Source organism: Paramisgurnus dabryanus, chromosome 22 (genome assembly GCF_030506205.2).
Source record: "Paramisgurnus dabryanus chromosome 22, PD_genome_1.1, whole genome shotgun sequence".
NCBI classification, from domain to species: domain Eukaryota; kingdom Metazoa; phylum Chordata; class Actinopteri; order Cypriniformes; family Cobitidae; genus Paramisgurnus; species Paramisgurnus dabryanus.
In genome coordinates, this window is record NC_133358.1 from 21,667,805 (window position 1) to 21,684,512 (window position 16,708).

The following is a 16,708-nucleotide window of genomic DNA, read 5'->3' on the forward strand; positions in this document are numbered from 1 at the left end:
TGCTCAGAACATAAACTTTATGTGCTCTTGAAATAAAAAAAGCCGTATAAAAGCTATATAATTTCTGGGAGAAATAATAAAATATATATTGTACCAAACTGCTTATGACAAAAAAATACTTTTTTACAATTTCAGGACAGTTTTACTACTTAAACAAATTGTGACTTAAAGCCACATAAAAGGATGGAATAAAATGTGACATCAAATTCAATTTTTTTTAAACATATTTATCATGCGGGAGGAGTAAGTATTTTTTTTTTAAACTGTATTTTTCAAAGATTTCTGAATTTGTTGAAAACCGTGTCACATCTTTAACCCAAATGCAGACCTGCATCAATCATCAAAAACAGAAGTAAAACGAACACAAACTGTGGACTGGAAAATATCAAACTGACAAATGAGAAAGCCTCCAATAGTATTTTCTCTGAACACATTATTATTATCAATCAAAACATCTGGGGTCATTTAGAGGTTACAGTCGGTACCAGGCGCAGTTTGATCGTAAATAAATCTTTCTTCTGATTGGCCAGCGGGGAGACGTGTCGTTCAGAAAATTCACATTATAAAGAGAACAAAGAAAAATAATCTCAGCGGCCACATGTAATTAGACTGCTTGGACAACATCTCGGTCAAATCTCTTAATGGAAACGGGGTTTACAACAGCAGTGCGGCTCAAGGAGAAAGAAAAGCAGGGAGTTGTCTGACAATGGCTGAGAGATGGCATCCACTGCGGGAAATGAATGAGCCTGTCCGCTACCTTCCAACTCTATAAAAACATGCAAAAAATGTCCATTTCATTACTCGCTAAACAATGTCATATGGGCTGCACTGCCCCCTAATAGTCCCTGACAAAGGAGTACCAGCAGACATATGCTTTAAATAAATAAGATTACCCTGATAGACAGAGGCCTCTGACAATGTTCTGCTTTTTTCTTCCAGCTCCTGTCGTTCGCCCTCATTTGTCTGCTACAGAGAAAATGAGAAGTGTGTATACCCTGCAATCGGGCCCCATAAGCATGCGCTTTTAACTTTAAACCCATAATTCTGGGGTCGTCGCGTGTGCATTCGAACATAAACTTTATGTGCTCTTGAATTAAAAAGCAGTATAAAAGCTATAGTTTGGTTTTATGCAGACATAACACGATTAAAACTCCACAAATGCGCTTTGTAATTAAGGATGCACTTTATCTGTGTTAGAAAAGACAATGACATACCCTGTGGGCCTTTAGAAAGTGTCAATGGTTTTTTCACAACATCTTAATTGCGGCTTATTGATTAAATTTTAACAAAGTTGCTTTAAAAAAGGGAATAATGGGGGAATTATGCAGGGTTGGGCCCACACGGTTACAATTTGAGTCAAAAGAGCGCGATCAATATTTAAATGACTCCCGTCATTGATTTAAAATTAACTTTCAATTAAGACATCTGTTGGACTTTTAACTACAACACTTAGCCATTGAAGAGAAAATAAGGGAACATTTATTGATACTCTTAAACAGCAGTGGCCATTCCTCCATCGATTTGGTCATTTGCGCTGGCATTGGTATGCGGAGGGTTCTAACTCTTTTCTCCCAGGCACCGCACGCTAACAGCCGCTGGCCTTGGCCTTACCGAAGGACTTAAATAAATATATAAAGCCCAGACCCATCTCGCCGGACAGACAGAGGGAGATTAACCTTTATCCGGAGCTAAGTCAAAGGCATGTTATCTGCGGAACTGTTCGGCGCTGTAATTACATGGGCTCCATGTTTGTAGCCGATCGAATGAAACTCCTTGTGCTGTGTCGGCAGTCCGGAGGGGGAGAGAGTTTCTGGCCGGCCTAATCAGGTAACAGACACCTTTTGTTTTGGGACCTCATTGATGGATGAAATCTTTATCTGTAATATTGATCAGCCGGGACTCTAAACTGTCTATCTTGGCTACTGGAAGCTCTAACAAGATTGCCAACTGGAGTATATCAGTTAACATTTAATCAATGACAGTTTAAGACACAGATGCTTTAAAAAGGCTGTGTGTTTTCCTCCTGCTCCGAACGATTAGGGGAGGGATTGCTCAGAATTTAAGATCCAAGGGACGAAGAAGAGCATCAGCACCCTTGAATTGGGCATGTCAATGTGTTCAACAAAAACTAAGAAAGTAAATCCTTTATCCTTAACTGTACCATCATCCATTTTTATTAAGAAAACACACTTTTACGCCAACTCCCTGATTTTGTTGCCATACATCAAACAATAGGGTAACTAACCACAACCGGCACCTGTCTAAGAGGAGAAAAATACATGCAGCCGCCATCTTACTAAATGTATAAATTTTGCCACCCTTGCAAAATAAAGGTGCAATGAGGTGTCAGCAAGCCTAGCATGCAATCTATTAGGATTCCTGTTTGACTCCTCTGCACGGTTTACCCGCTCCCCCACCCCTCTTCCCGATCCTTTTCCTTCTTCTCCAAACCCCGACCCAATTAGGGACAAGAGCTCGTCACAATGGCTGGGGCGGTTGTCAGTCACACTCGGACTTCACCGCCGCTGGCCACTGCGATCATTAGCTATTCATTTGCTTGCCCTAGCTGTCCCTTGAAGCAAAATGTGAGTGGGCTAATTATGTTAAACATCAGTGTAAGAAAAGCTGGCAATTTCTCATCCTCTTCATTAAAAATCCTTCTTTTCAATCCGGTTTTGTTTGGAACGGTGCAAACAAGTATCTAAATCGCATACTATCCAGGTGCCACATGGAAACATAATACATATATTCCACATATAAGAAATAAATACTGAAGAAGTTTTTTCTAACACCCACAATCCGACACACGCATGCTTGCCGTTTTAATAATCCCTGTGATCGCAAGCCGTAACGTTTTGTGATATTAACGAAAGCAGCGATGCATTTCATTTAGCCTGGTGATATTGTCATATGATCCTTTGTAATTTGCATTTGACAGTGACAGCGGTGCGACTAAGAGAGGGATGTCCTTGCTGCACCCTGTTCCTGGGTGTCAGATCAAAGCCACTTCAGTGTGCGAATGTGGCACCGGAGATCTCCATGTCAAAGCAGAAAACACAATCGTCAGGCACATATTATGACAGCGGCAATTACACAGAGGTGCATGACACTATTATTGCCATTTGCTGGAGAGTGATTATGCTAATGGAGAGATGTATGGCAGGTGGCACGCATGCTGGCAGCTGCCAGGCAGAAACACACACACATAGACCCCTCCCCTTACACGTGCTACCCTTTTAACAATATGAACAATGCTCTACAACCAGCCAGTCCCGAGATATGTAATTAGGCTTCACTTTGATTTAACATTTCCTTATCACATCAAAGGCACAGGAATTAGTAGCGAAGAAGAGGGAGAACAAGAGAAAACTGAATGTTAACAGGAAGCGCAATGAATTCACGTATATATTGAAATCAAGTAAATTATTTGATGCATTACTATATACGCTCATTTAAAAACAAAATTGTGGTTATTGGGATTTAACATTACATCGTGCGTTACCAAATCCTCCGGACGGGTTATTGAAACGGAATCCCCCTGCTCTCTCGGCACACCTCTGGAGAAGGGGGAAGCCCTCTCTCCTCATCCCCGCATGGATCCAGCCTCTACATGAAAGCCCCGGAGATCCCCGCCAACAAAAATCAATGTATGGATGTTCAGAGCAGTTTTCAAGGTTTTGTAAGACAAATCTTTGGAGCATGAGCTGGTTTAGTGCTATCGAGCCGAGCTTCGATCAACCTGCCCCGGTGAATAATACGAGTGGGCCTTGCTCACTTTACCGGCCTGTGAAATAAAGACAGGGTGCCAGCCGGCCAGCCACTTCCCTTTAAGGAATGTAACCTGAGTAACTCCCCCTCTGCAAATAACCTTTCTTAATCTAATGTCAGATACTGCCTCCCTAAAGCTGATCCCAGATCAGGCTGCGGGAAGGCGCAGGAGTTATCGCTTGCTCGGGGCAGCATCCTAACAAAGCTCTTTGTATCTAGCGCACATTCTTCGCCTAATTAGAAGAGATGGGTGATTATACCTTTAAAAGGAGACTACTGTTTGCAACTGTCATCGGAGGCAGGAAGCCAGCCGTCACATGGCCAGGCTGACGAACACAAAAATAAGATTAATAATGAGCACACGTATAACATTTTATAACCTGGGGTAAAAGAAAAAAACAAGTATAAGCAAAATTACGCTGATAGACTTTAATTAAAATAATACAACATGACATACTTCATAAAGGCCTCTCTTAGTGGTTTTGTTGATATAGCTACAGGGGAAAAAGGCTTTGGGTATGTTTCACTATGCCTTTAGTTTTAAAATGTAATTCACTCGCCACTGTTTCTGTTTGTTAGCCATGCCAATAAAGGAAAATATCATGTTTACTATCCTATTTTTGCCTCAAGACCCAAGATCACATTTTATGTAAAAAACAAACCTGTATTCAACATTGCTAAAATGTATTATTTGCAATGAACATATTACTCTAAAGAAACGATGGTCGGTATGATTTTATATTTGTGGAGTCATAAAACGTTAAACTGTAAAAGTCACATAAAAAGCCAGGTGTGTGTGTGTGGTGTCAGGGTAAGGGACAGCATCGGCTAGCTAACAGGTTTCAATTTCACATTGCTGATTATCTCACCCTCAATTCCATGCATGCCTAAATCTAAAAATCTCGTCCGGTGACTCCATACAAACTCCCTACCTCTCCGAACGCCTTTCACAAACACGCACACACTTTCCAAGAAGCGGCATCTCTCCAAGCTTAAATAGCAGAAAATTGCTCTGCTTTTCCGTGGTCTACCTCCTCATTCCCATCAGCCCGAGTGGGAACAAAAGTCTCGGATTCACTGGCGTGTGAGACCTGCTGATGGGCTGGGAGATGGGTTGCAGTTTGGTGTCGATGATGCCCTGCTGACAGACAACTGGCCGAGCGGAAGACAGGGATTTACGGACCTGTCAGCTGCCACCCGTCGCCATTTTGTCCCCGTCGCACGGTTGCACGGTTCACCAAGACACTCTCTCTCACTCAGCATGGCTATTAGCTTAGCAAACAATTATGAAAAACAGAACAATGGCTTTTTTGGATATATCCAGTGACAGCCAAAGGCCTTGCGTAAATTTACAGTGAACGCAGAGAAAGAACAGGCCTCTCGTACCCTCGTTTTCTTCATATATCCCTCTCTTTTTTTGTAGGAGAGTTATTATAGAATGATAAAAGGAACAACAATGTTGTGACATGAAACTGTTAGCATTAGGGTGAAAGAATGGAAGATGAAAGAATGTTCTCAGGATTTGATGATTGCTTGCAAGGTCCTGATTTCAGCCTTTAATCTCCCAGCACACTCAAATTTCCCTCGGTACGCTGTTGGGTTTGGCAAGGGGGGCAAATAAGTGAGGCTAGACAGAAATTAGAGGTGAACTCTAGAGTCTGTGATGGTATACAATCAGCTGTGCTACACACTAGGTGGTAGTATAGACCTGACTGCAATATACTTTCAGCTGTAGTAATGTTCTGCATTATAAAACCATTTTTTTATTTTTTTTATTCACAATATATATGCAACTGATAAATGATCAATCATAGAAACATTGCAGATCAAAAATGTGCTGTTTTTGGGTGTGTCTTTTAAAATGCAAATGAGCTGATCTCTGCACTAAATGGCAGTGCTGTGGTTGTATAGTGCAGATTAAAGGGCGGTATTATCCCCTTCTGACATCACAAGGGGAGTCAAATTTCAATGACCTATTTGCATGCTTGCAGAGAATGGTTTACCAAAACTAAGTTACTGGGTTGATCTTTTTCACATTTTCTTGGTTGATGGAAGCACTGGGAACCAAATTATAGAAATTCAGATTTTCATGATATGTCCCCTTTAAGTAAACATCTAATACACACATCTACACAGACCAACATAATTTTTTTAAAGCCCACACAGACAAAATGGCCAAAACTGCCCACTACTAACTAATGTGATTATATTTAAGTTGCATATATTCAGCAAGTCTGAGTGGCCATCTCCCCATCTTCCTCTTCTTCTAATGGACAATCTAAGCCTGGAGAGCTCTCGCTGTGTGCTTTGTAAACAATGCACTCCATTTTTATAAATTGGGTTCTTTTTATTAAGCATGAATTCCTCCGATGCCCTAAGTTATTCATAACATGGCCTGGGCTGATGAAGATTGGCTTGTTAAGAACCTCCAGAAGCAATTAAAGTGACAAGGAGGCACAGCCCTGATGTGTACATTTACTAAGATGAGCGCTCTCCAAAGTGAATGCCCTTATTAAGAGGCACTGTTCACCTCTAAAGTCTGCCACTATGAGATGGAGAGAGAGAGAGAGAGAGAGAGAGAGAGAGAGAGAGAGAGAGAGAGAGAGAGAGAGAGAGAGAGAGAAAGAAAGAACAACATCATGTCAGAGGCAAACGCCTGGAGAAATACCTATTCCTGGAGTGAGGGCGATTTGGTAATGAACCTTTCAATTCACTCCTGGGGTAATACATTCTGACTAGTGCATTAATTACTCGATAACATCCCATCAAAATGCAAATGCAGCACTTGACCCACGAGAGAGTCTCATTGGCTTAACGCTCTACACGCTTTCCGCACGAATCGTCTGTTTTTCTTTATCAAACAGAACGGCGTTACCATATCACCAAGGGTTATTGGGTTGCAGCAGTGTCTGCTCGGTCGCACGGGCCCTGCGACCCCCCCGTCGTCCCCTTGCACTCAGACAGGACTGCGGCCGCATGCTGACACTCTTAATTGCAGCACTTGAGGACACTGGGCCGCTCAGATGGAATATTTCCCCTTTGCCTGGCCATGATCTGACAAGCTCGAGACAACGCCTTAATAGCTTTTCCACAAGGGTGGGGCTACTGAGTAATAGATGAAAAACATGAAGGAAATGTGCAAGATTGGCAGTATCTTTAAAAGTCCTCTTGAAATGACATTTTTTTGGTATGTTTATAAGTTTTGTCTATCTATGTTTACAAACTAGTATGTGCAACCTTTCGCCATTTACTTCATACAGCACTACCTATATTTTGCCCAATCATATCCAATCACCTCTAGAGCTTCTTTAAATAGATACGACCCAAACAAATAGCAAATATGTCAAAACAGGAAAAAATTTAACTTGCTGTGCAATTTCATGGGGTTTTTAAGAAAGCCTTCTCCTCAAAGCAAACAGATCTGCCTGCAGTACATGTCCAGGGGGGAAAGATGAAAGATGACCATTTTATTTTCTATCAACAGGGCTGGATTACCAGCTTCAGCTGTTAGATGATCCTCTCACACAGGAATGTCAGACGGACTCACGCCACATCAATCCGTTTAATTCCACATCCCTCCATATTCCCTCGCACTCCAATCACCTGACCGCAGTCCACAACTTACTGTTCATTCAAAATTACTACTAATTAAGTCATTAGCGAATGGTTTCTGGGAAGAATGGTGAGATTCTTTGAGATGTGCTTTGGTTTGCAAAGGAAGTCTTCATGAAGTGACTGCATTGTGCCACGCTCAGGAACGGGTTGTGGGAAAGCGAACTGACTTGACATGAGGTGCATTGTAGCGGAGAAAATCAGCGTGAAAAGTCACATGGATGTCGCATTATATGAAACTCAAGCATGTGAGACTGATAAAGAGAAAAGATGGATATGACCTTCTGAAGCTTCTTCATATATAGTGAAGGCCCATAAGTTCCATTTTGGACCAGAATCACCCCTGAATAATAAATTATTCAAACCAAGTTAATTGGTTTGTGAGAAGGTGAAGAAGATATTTCTTAGCACCTTCAAATGAAAGAAAAATACCCACATTTTTACACTTACACACAAAGGGAAAGTCGAGGCCTGAGAGAGGTTGTTTCAGGTATCCTTGGTTGTAATTATAAGAGGTGAGAAAAGCTATAGATGAGTTGAACTAAGCATTATGCAGATGCAACCAGAAACAGCCAATGAGCTGACCTTCGCCCCAGCCATGGTACTTAATGCTATCTACTGCCAGTTCCGCTCTCTTAAGAGTCTGAAATAGAAAAAGCCTCCTATTCAAAAGCAAACCTCACTACCGATATGTTCACAGACAGGTGCGCGTGTAAAGTTTATGCACCATAAAACATAATGGGCCACATGCACTATACAGCAGAACACACACAATCATACACACCTGCTCTAGACGCCCCTCCTTCACACAAACAAATTAAATGAAAATCCGGCATGACCGCGGAGTGGAGCACTTCACTTAAGCAAGCCCAGTGTCTTCTGATTAAGGAAAAAAGCCTTTGCCCTGGAGAGCGAAATTTCATAAAATACTAGTGCCTGCGCTTGATGAATCATGTCTCTTTAATGCGGTGCAGCTTGATGGAAGAGAGAGATACAGGCGAGGAATCATCAACCGCTGCTCCGAGCTCCCTCTGATAGCACCCCATCTGCAGATTGCCTTGATCAGATTCGCGTTTTATTTAAAACAGGACCAATCCCGGGGCCCGACTCCTTTTAATTTGCATATATTAACAGGGTTCAAATGCAGCAATAGCTAGGAGCACTTCCCAGTCAACTTCCCAATCTGCCTGCATAATGGCAGCCTATTAAAGAGGGTTACTCATCAGTGCGAGAAGCAGACGTGGAAAAAAGCTCGGAAAACGCAGGATAATGTGAGCGTTGGATTTGTTTGAAATTCAGCTCTTGTTAAACACATAAAAAATGTGGGTAACACTTCACAATAAGATTCACTATCAGCTAACATGAACTAATAATTTAACTCAACATGAAATTAAATTTTGTATTAGCTAACCTTAGAGCTAATACTTGTTATTAAAGAAATATATTGTTTGTTGTTAGTGGCACCAATATGTTATTTATTATGTTTTAAATACATTACAGATAACATTCAATCAAACCCAATATATATGCTTTCATACTGGTCTCATTGTGCACGATTGAGCATGTTATTTTAACAACTATCATCATAAGCACTCAAGCTTGCATTTGGTAAAGCTACAGTGGTGACGTCTAACACAGAAAAAGAGCAGGTGGCGGTCTGTTGCATGATGACAGTATTAGTCCAATTTCCATCTGCATTATCACCGGACCTGGCCTGATGCTGGCTAAATCTGCAAAGCTTCCTACGGTTAGCCGTGATTAGGCACTGCTATGGATAATCAATAGCAGCTATCAATTCCATACTTAGTTGTGATTGGTGGGGCGGATGGGGAACGGAAAAGAAGGCAGAAGAGGATCTCTATCAGAGAAAAAAATCGAGAGCGAGCAGAGATGCAACACATGCACACTAAACCTGACAAATGCAAAATAATTTAGTTAATACAACAGGTTTTTACATTTTTAAGTATGATATAATTAAGTAAGATATATTAATGATTTTTCAATGTTACTACTTCACAAAGTGAATAAGCAAATTTGTGACACTAGGTATTTTAACTCCTTTTTACAAAAGAACAAATTTTTATCTTCTGTCGAAATACACAAGGTGCTTTTTGGTCATGCTGGGATGATAACATGTATTATCGGGTTTTGTACAAACTGTTGGAGTCCATGCCAGCTGGAGTGCATAGCTGACATCAAAGCATACCAAATAAAAAAATACTTTTTTACTTAAATTATGCTTTTAATATTTAAAAAAAAAATTAGATTACACATACATTTTCAGTAGGAGTCTCAGATTTTTCGAATCCACTGTATGCATGCATGTTTATTACACACTTGCATCCTTTTTCTGAAATAAATGACAAAGAGAAAAGATGCAAGGTCAGAGAAGTGAAAGGGAAGGAAAGAGGTAATGGTTGGAGTCAAGACTAATTACTTGCAGGCAAGATGCACCGGAGAGGACGGGGTCACTAACTTTACCCTGACACCTGGACGGCGCAGTCATCACTGGCCTGTGCTCTAATCAAAAGTGAAGGGATTCAGACCCGGCACTCTCTCTCCCAGATGACAAGGGTGTCGGACACGAACCTACACCCATCATACTACCGCAGTTTCATTGCAACTGTGGCACAGTGAAAGTATCTGCGTGTAAGCGGAGATCCGTCGGTATTATCTCACATTAATAATAACATTGTCTGATGTTGTACTGCTTGAGGCAATTAGTTAATTGCTGCTTTATCAGAGCTCTACGCTGCCTGTCTTTGTGACGTTCTCTGAGCTTTGACAATGCCTTGTTTCCTTTAATGCCCTGTGACAGAGAGCATTGTACTATCTCCTATGGTTAGTGTCAGTGGAGTCACCACACAATGAGGAGCCGCGGAGCAATTTTCCATTTTGCTGTTTGAATCAAGACCAGATCACGTCTCTTTGCGCTTTCGGCTTACACCTTTACATGTACTGTACATTTATTGAAACATGCCCTACTTGCAACTATGTAAGGCTTATTAGTATTGTTCAGGATGAACAAAGGAGGGCCTATTTTTTCAAGCGTATGTAAATCGAAACTGTCACGCTTGTCGAAACGTATCACATCGCGGCGTGTGTACTACCTGCCAGCTACAAAGCCACGGACGATAAATAAATAAATAAAAAGTCCTTATGGAGCGAATTAATACGCATTACTATGCAAAGAAAACAGGATGAAAAGAAGAGCTGTGTGTCGTAAATAAGCGTAATGGTTTAAAGTCAGGTATGTTAATGCGAATAATCATTGCAATTTCTGCTAATTTTAACTGTCAGTGGCCACAACAGCCCATGAAAACATGAGGTAACAATTTAGCTTTTGTATCACTCCTTTCCGAAGGAGGACCTCGCTGAAAGAAAAACACCCAAGCGTGACAGTCCTAAAACATGCCTTTTCAGAAAGACTAAGTGACTAACTGGCTATTTTCGAAAATAATTTTGGACGTTCTGTACGCAGAAACCGCAGAATAATTACGATACCGTTGAACGGAATTATTCAGAAATGACTCAATCTTGACTGCCTGCCATTTGAAAAATGGGTTTGAGTTTTTCTGCTAAAATCACTACTCTTTGCAAAAATAATAACACATTCGGCATAACCGATTTATTATGATACGAAAAAAAATAATTCAAGCATAGAGTATTGTCTCCATTTAATGATACAGCAATATAAACTCCGGGTCGGGCTATGGATCTCCTGAGACAATTTATGTCCATCAACAAAAAGCCTCTCTTGGCGAACATGACGCTGGTGTGAAGAGTATTCGGTTTCACTGGGATGGCCTATTTTTCATAGAAAGCCAGCCGTGGTTTCTTTGCCATCGGAGCTTCAAGGCTTGGCTTATAAATGCTTCTTGTAACAGCAAAATGCAATGTGGCAACCTTTAATACAATCGCAATGTATATTTGGTTTATGAAACACCATTAATGCAACATCTAAATTGAATCCAGTCATTTTCTGCTTACTCTAAGTTCTCTATATATTTTTATATCAATGTCTTCAGGTACGCAAGAGCAAAAGAGTGAAAAAAGACCATAGGCTTGTATTCCTGCAGCCTGGCCCATCTCTGTCTAATCAAAGTGGAATGTGGCCGCCTCTGCGCCTTCTGCTTTGTGTAAGGACTCAAAGGAAAATGGATGGCCTTGCATTAGTACATCACCCATGGCTAACAGAATGATGAGACCGATTTGGCTGTATGTCATATCTTTCACTTCACTGCTTTCCCATTTCAGTTTATGTAATGGCTACAAATTATAGCCACAAACCCTGGAAACACTGTCTAGGGAGGCGATCTTGAAAAGTAACTGTTATAATTGCTTGTGTGCCCTTAAAGTAGAAAAAAGGTTACAATATCTACTCATGGCAGGACAAAACGCGACCACGGGGAAAACAATGAGCAACTTCGACCATTGCATTCAGACAAAAGCATGCAGTCTACCTTTGTATTAATCTAAAACAAAACGTCCCCACAGTGCATACACATGCATGCTCTTAAAAAATAATAATACTAATACAGAGCATGTCCATTAGTGTATGTTGTTGGCCTACAGCTGCTAAGAAAATGGTTCTCACTTCACTGGTGGTAATTTGGCCCTGGTTGCAAACCTCCTAAAGCATTATCACTCAGAAAAAAACAAAAGACTAGGACACACAGGACCCTCTCAGCTCTCATCCGGCTGCAGCGTTTAAAGACTTGTGCATCTCCAAAGTCAGCTAGACCTTTTGTTTAAGCCCCAGCCAGACAAAAGGTCTCCTCTTTTTGCCTAGTTTTAATACACATGAAGGGAGGGGGCTAAGTGTGTTGGGGGAGACCCTCAGAAATAATTACCTCCATAAGATCCCATCTCCTTTCCTAAAGCCACGACAAAATGGAGAAGCAACCCAAGGATGCAAAAAAGCCCTTTATGCATCAACAAGCCCATCAGGCATTTTACAGGCGAAGCTACACGCCAGCGAAATGGGTCTCACACGCACACAATTACAGTTCTTACTTTCTATAAGGATGAATAAAACACGAACGAATACGCACAAAGGCATTGTTGGTGTTATTAACCTTTTTATCAAGAATATAATGCGTTTAATATTTATAAGGAAATACAAGACTACATAACGCAACGCAGAGTCATACTCGGAGCTACAGTATAGCTATAAACTATAATAAATAAATTATCAATACAAATAGCTTTATTTAAAACATCGATTGGCTTTATGAGAAAATAATAGTAATGTACTTACTTTATAAATATTATTTAGATGAAAACAAAAAAGAAATTTTTACATATCTCACTTGCATACAAACCCATTAAGATTTCGTGATTTACAAATGAGGGAAAAACATGCTCAACCGCACAACCCCACTGCCTTTCCAAATTCTCAGCTTCACGATGTTTACCTAGTGTAAATTATAAGCCTTCTGGGTCCCGAGCACAGGGAATTACAGTCACCCTGGGAGAACCAGCAGCATGATTTTCGGGGAGGATATGCTCAGATAGTCTCTTTAGGAGAGAATATTACTGTTAGTGCACTGGGGCTGACTGGAAGAGTGCTGCCATGATGGGTCTCATTTGACAAATTAAGCATGTTGAGCTGTAGAGGTCGGATTTATCACATACTGCAGCGGATAGAAAATGTAAGTCTGTCTGGATTCTGAATTTTTTTATGTGAAGGGTTTGGTTTATATGTCATATAGAGATGCATTTTCACATGTGTACTAGTAAGAGTAATTTCTAATTTATTTTTTACTTTCAAGATGTAACTTTTTAAAGGTGGAACTTAAAAATCGATTTTTTGGAAATGATGCCTGTGGTTTTCCTTTGGAAAGTTACACAGGGGTACCTTTAGCGTCTTCATAGTGACGTAAAAGGCGTGCCACAATGCTTTATTTTTTTGATGCTTTATCTACATATATCTGTGAAGTTACAAATGCATATATCTGCTAAATGTTTATTTTGTGAACTTTAAGAAGTACACATATATATGGCTCCAAAGCTAATAGCGATATATTGATTTAAAGGTACAGTGTGTAAATTTTAGTGATGGTACGAATGGTGAGGTTGCGAATTGCAACCAACGGCTCAGTCCACCGCTCACCGCTCGCTTTTGAAACGCATAGAGAAGCTATGGTAGGCGCCACTAGAAAAACATGTAATTGATGGAGACAACTTAGTAAAAAAAGTTTGTCCGTTAAGGGCTTCTGTAGAAACATGGCGGCACAAAATGGCGACTTCCATGTAAGGTGACGCTCTGTGTATGTAGATAAAACGTCTCATTCTAAGGAAATAAAAACATAACGGTTCATTATAAAAATGTCTTTATACACCCCTTATAATAATCTCTAAAAACAAACGGTGTTATATAGCACCAAAAGTGGTTCTTTGCTCGTAATCATAGAAGAACCATTTTTAGTGCCATATAGCACCGGTGAAGCACCTGTATAGCACCTGTGTAGAACCATTTAGGGGCCATATAGCACCACATATGGTTCTACATAGCACAATATGGTTCTACATGGGTGCTTCACTGGTGCTATATGGCACCAAAAATGGTTCTTCTATGATTACGAGCAAAGAACCACTTTTGGTGCTATATAGCACCGTTTGTTTTTAGAGTGTAGTTTTGTATATTATTTTGTATTTCTGTCAAGAAGTCCTTCTAAAAATTACACACTGCACCTTTAATGGGGTCAATAAAGGCCTAAACTCGAGGCACGCACCTGAAAACGTACAGTAGGTTTAAATGTTTGTACATTTTTTGTTATTAAATAAAGCATACAAAATAACACTGTTGAATTTTGCAACGCAAACCCTTTCTCTTTTGTACTCTAATTAAACAATAAGCATTTGGATGTATGGCCCTCATGCCATGCCGCAGCTCTGTGCATGGCTGTAGTTTGCTGACTGTGGCTTTTGTCACTAATGCATTTTTCTTTTATTTAACCACTGCCACAAAATCTCTCTTTAATTACGCCTAAAATTGCATCAAAATTGTTTAACGAAATTCATTCACATGTACATGAAGTCAATGGCAGTCTAACCTTTATTCCCAAATGGTTTTATAATTATTTGGCGAGGTGCCGTGGCGCTGCTTTTAAAAGAAAGATGCAGGTCAGCAGTTAAATAAATCTGTTTTTTTCCTTCTCTCTTCATGAAACTGACTAATGACCAGAAAATGCTAAACTAAGGAGTTATACCCACGAAAACCTACCAAACCCTTTAACACAGAGCTGTAATTCAGCGAGGGCTGAAATGTTGCTTACTCCAGGATCTTTCCCTGGAACAGAGACACAAATTATTACCATCACATACACACAGGCACCAGGCCCGGTCTTGAGAACGCAGTGGGCACTGTGTCACGGGGAGGGCAGGCTCCCTGCTACTCGGCCAATTTATCTCCCCTTTCTCCTCTGCTGGCACTTGGCTAACTTTTTTTTAATTTATTTATTTACCGCTTACATTTGCATTGCCAGTTGGAACAATTAATGAAAATAAGCTATGACTTAGCTGGCGCCAGCGATCCATTTCCTTAACCTTGCTGGTGTTGGACAGGTTTGAAAACACTTCAAACATCGGGATGATGGGGTTAAACTAGCTGAAAATCATTTTTTACTAAGATCCAGAGCTGGTAAAAAGTTTGACGCAACCTCCCATACGCTCTTAGCTGGAGGCTTGGGCCTATTAAAGCGAGTAACTCTACAAGTGAACCAGGCGTAGTTGTATATAATCAAAACATTAGCTTCACACGAGCGGAGACAGCTGCTTTAGAGTCCATCAAGAGTACCAAAACAATGACAACAGGTTTATCTCATCCTTAATGTACTCTTCCTGCAGTTTGTCTCCCGTTTCAGCAAAAAAAGGATGGCCATTAAATGCTTGGCATAAATTCTGAATGAGTCTGTAAGTTAGCTAAAGTACTGAAGTAAATATTAAAGCTGAAAACGCATTGAGTGGGGAGTTGAGAAATTCTCTTGAATATTTAAAAGAATGTCGTAAAGTAATGTCTATGATAAACTGTTTACTAGCAGCACATGAAAGCAAAGCATGCTGTCCAAAAATAATGAAGTCTGTTAAAAATCAGGGCATCTCGTAGCACGTAAATTTAAAAAAGCTTCAAGTAGATTTAAGGGTAATAATGTACTTTATTTTCTTGCAAAGACAAAGCACAAGCTTAAGGGGTAAGGGAGGGTGTGCATATGTGTGCACATGAGAGAGAGAGAGAGGTAAGCTGTCTTTCTAAATGTAAAATAATGATTTATCTAACTGGTCCTTTGGTGCACCCAGACTCCGAAGCACCTTTGATCCAGATATAATTAATGCCAAATGTAAAACTCACTCGTTTATTTCCAATATGGGTAGTTTTGGAGCTGGAGTTTCACATATGGTTCTCAGTTTAATTCCATCTGGTTCTGGAGTTCATATATAAACAGGACACTTTGGGGAACAGAGATTAATTTAGCTTTGGAATGCCATTCAAAACGTGTTAGTCGTTTCGCTCGGCCAGGTCAGGCTAAGCAAAAACAAGTTAAGCGTTCATTTCGGTCGTGCAGCATTAACGTAGGCATTATTATATAATGGACCCTGATTTAGTCTTATGTTTTAAATCACAGGTCCCTCTCAAATAAAACGATTAATCTTTTTCCCTGGTTTTTCCTTGTGTCTCTGAATGTTTTACAGTTCTGTTACACTTATTAGCTTCTGGCAGCTCCAAAACTTTTAAATGAAAGCCAAATTGCTTTGGTCATGAGAAAGGAAATTAAAACTCACTCCAGGGGGACGCATTTCACTGCGAGATCCTCCCAAGGTAGAGTTTCTACGAGCCTGCTAAAGATGTCACTGCGTAGCGGGCTAAGTATGGTACTGATATAAAAAGAAGGCCGTAATGGGAACAACGTGTTCATTTTAGGGAGATTAGGCAGCTGGCGTATTTCACATGGGCGTAGGAGGAGGATGGCAGACGACGGTATGGACCGATGTTCGAGGGAGGGCGGGAGGAGGATCTAAAAGGTGCACTCACCGGATTCGTTCGGAGGGCAGTCCTTGACGAAGAAAATATCTGCGATGTTGTCTTCGTCCGGAGGGAGACCCTGCTGGTGCAGCTGCAGTTTCCGGAGACCCTCGCTCTGCTGGTGCTTGACCGTCCGGATGTGCTGCAGTAAGTTCAGCTTGGCTCGGCTGGAGTAGTCGCACAACGCGCAGTAGTAGTAGCAAGACTCCGAGTTACATGCGCTCTCCTGTTTTTGTAAGTGCTGCAGGAGAGGAGGAGGTACGAGAACAGATGGAAACGGAGAGAGAGAAATAGAAAGAGAGA

The 16,708-nt window shown here is 40.7% G+C and overlaps 1 protein-coding gene across 2 annotated transcripts in view; it reads right to left on the bottom strand.

The window, feature by feature from the left end:
* The window catches only part of zfhx4 (zinc finger homeobox 4), a 73,997-nt gene that overhangs the window by 20,276 nt on the left and 37,013 nt on the right, over window positions 1-16,708 (bottom strand). For both annotated transcript variants that reach the window (XM_065258254.2, XM_065258252.2), the window contains exon 4: window positions 16,415-16,646. In XM_065258254.2, the coding sequence (XP_065114326.1) occupies window positions 16,415-16,646 (232 nt within the window). The remainder of the gene's footprint in view (window positions 1-16,414; window positions 16,647-16,708) is intronic.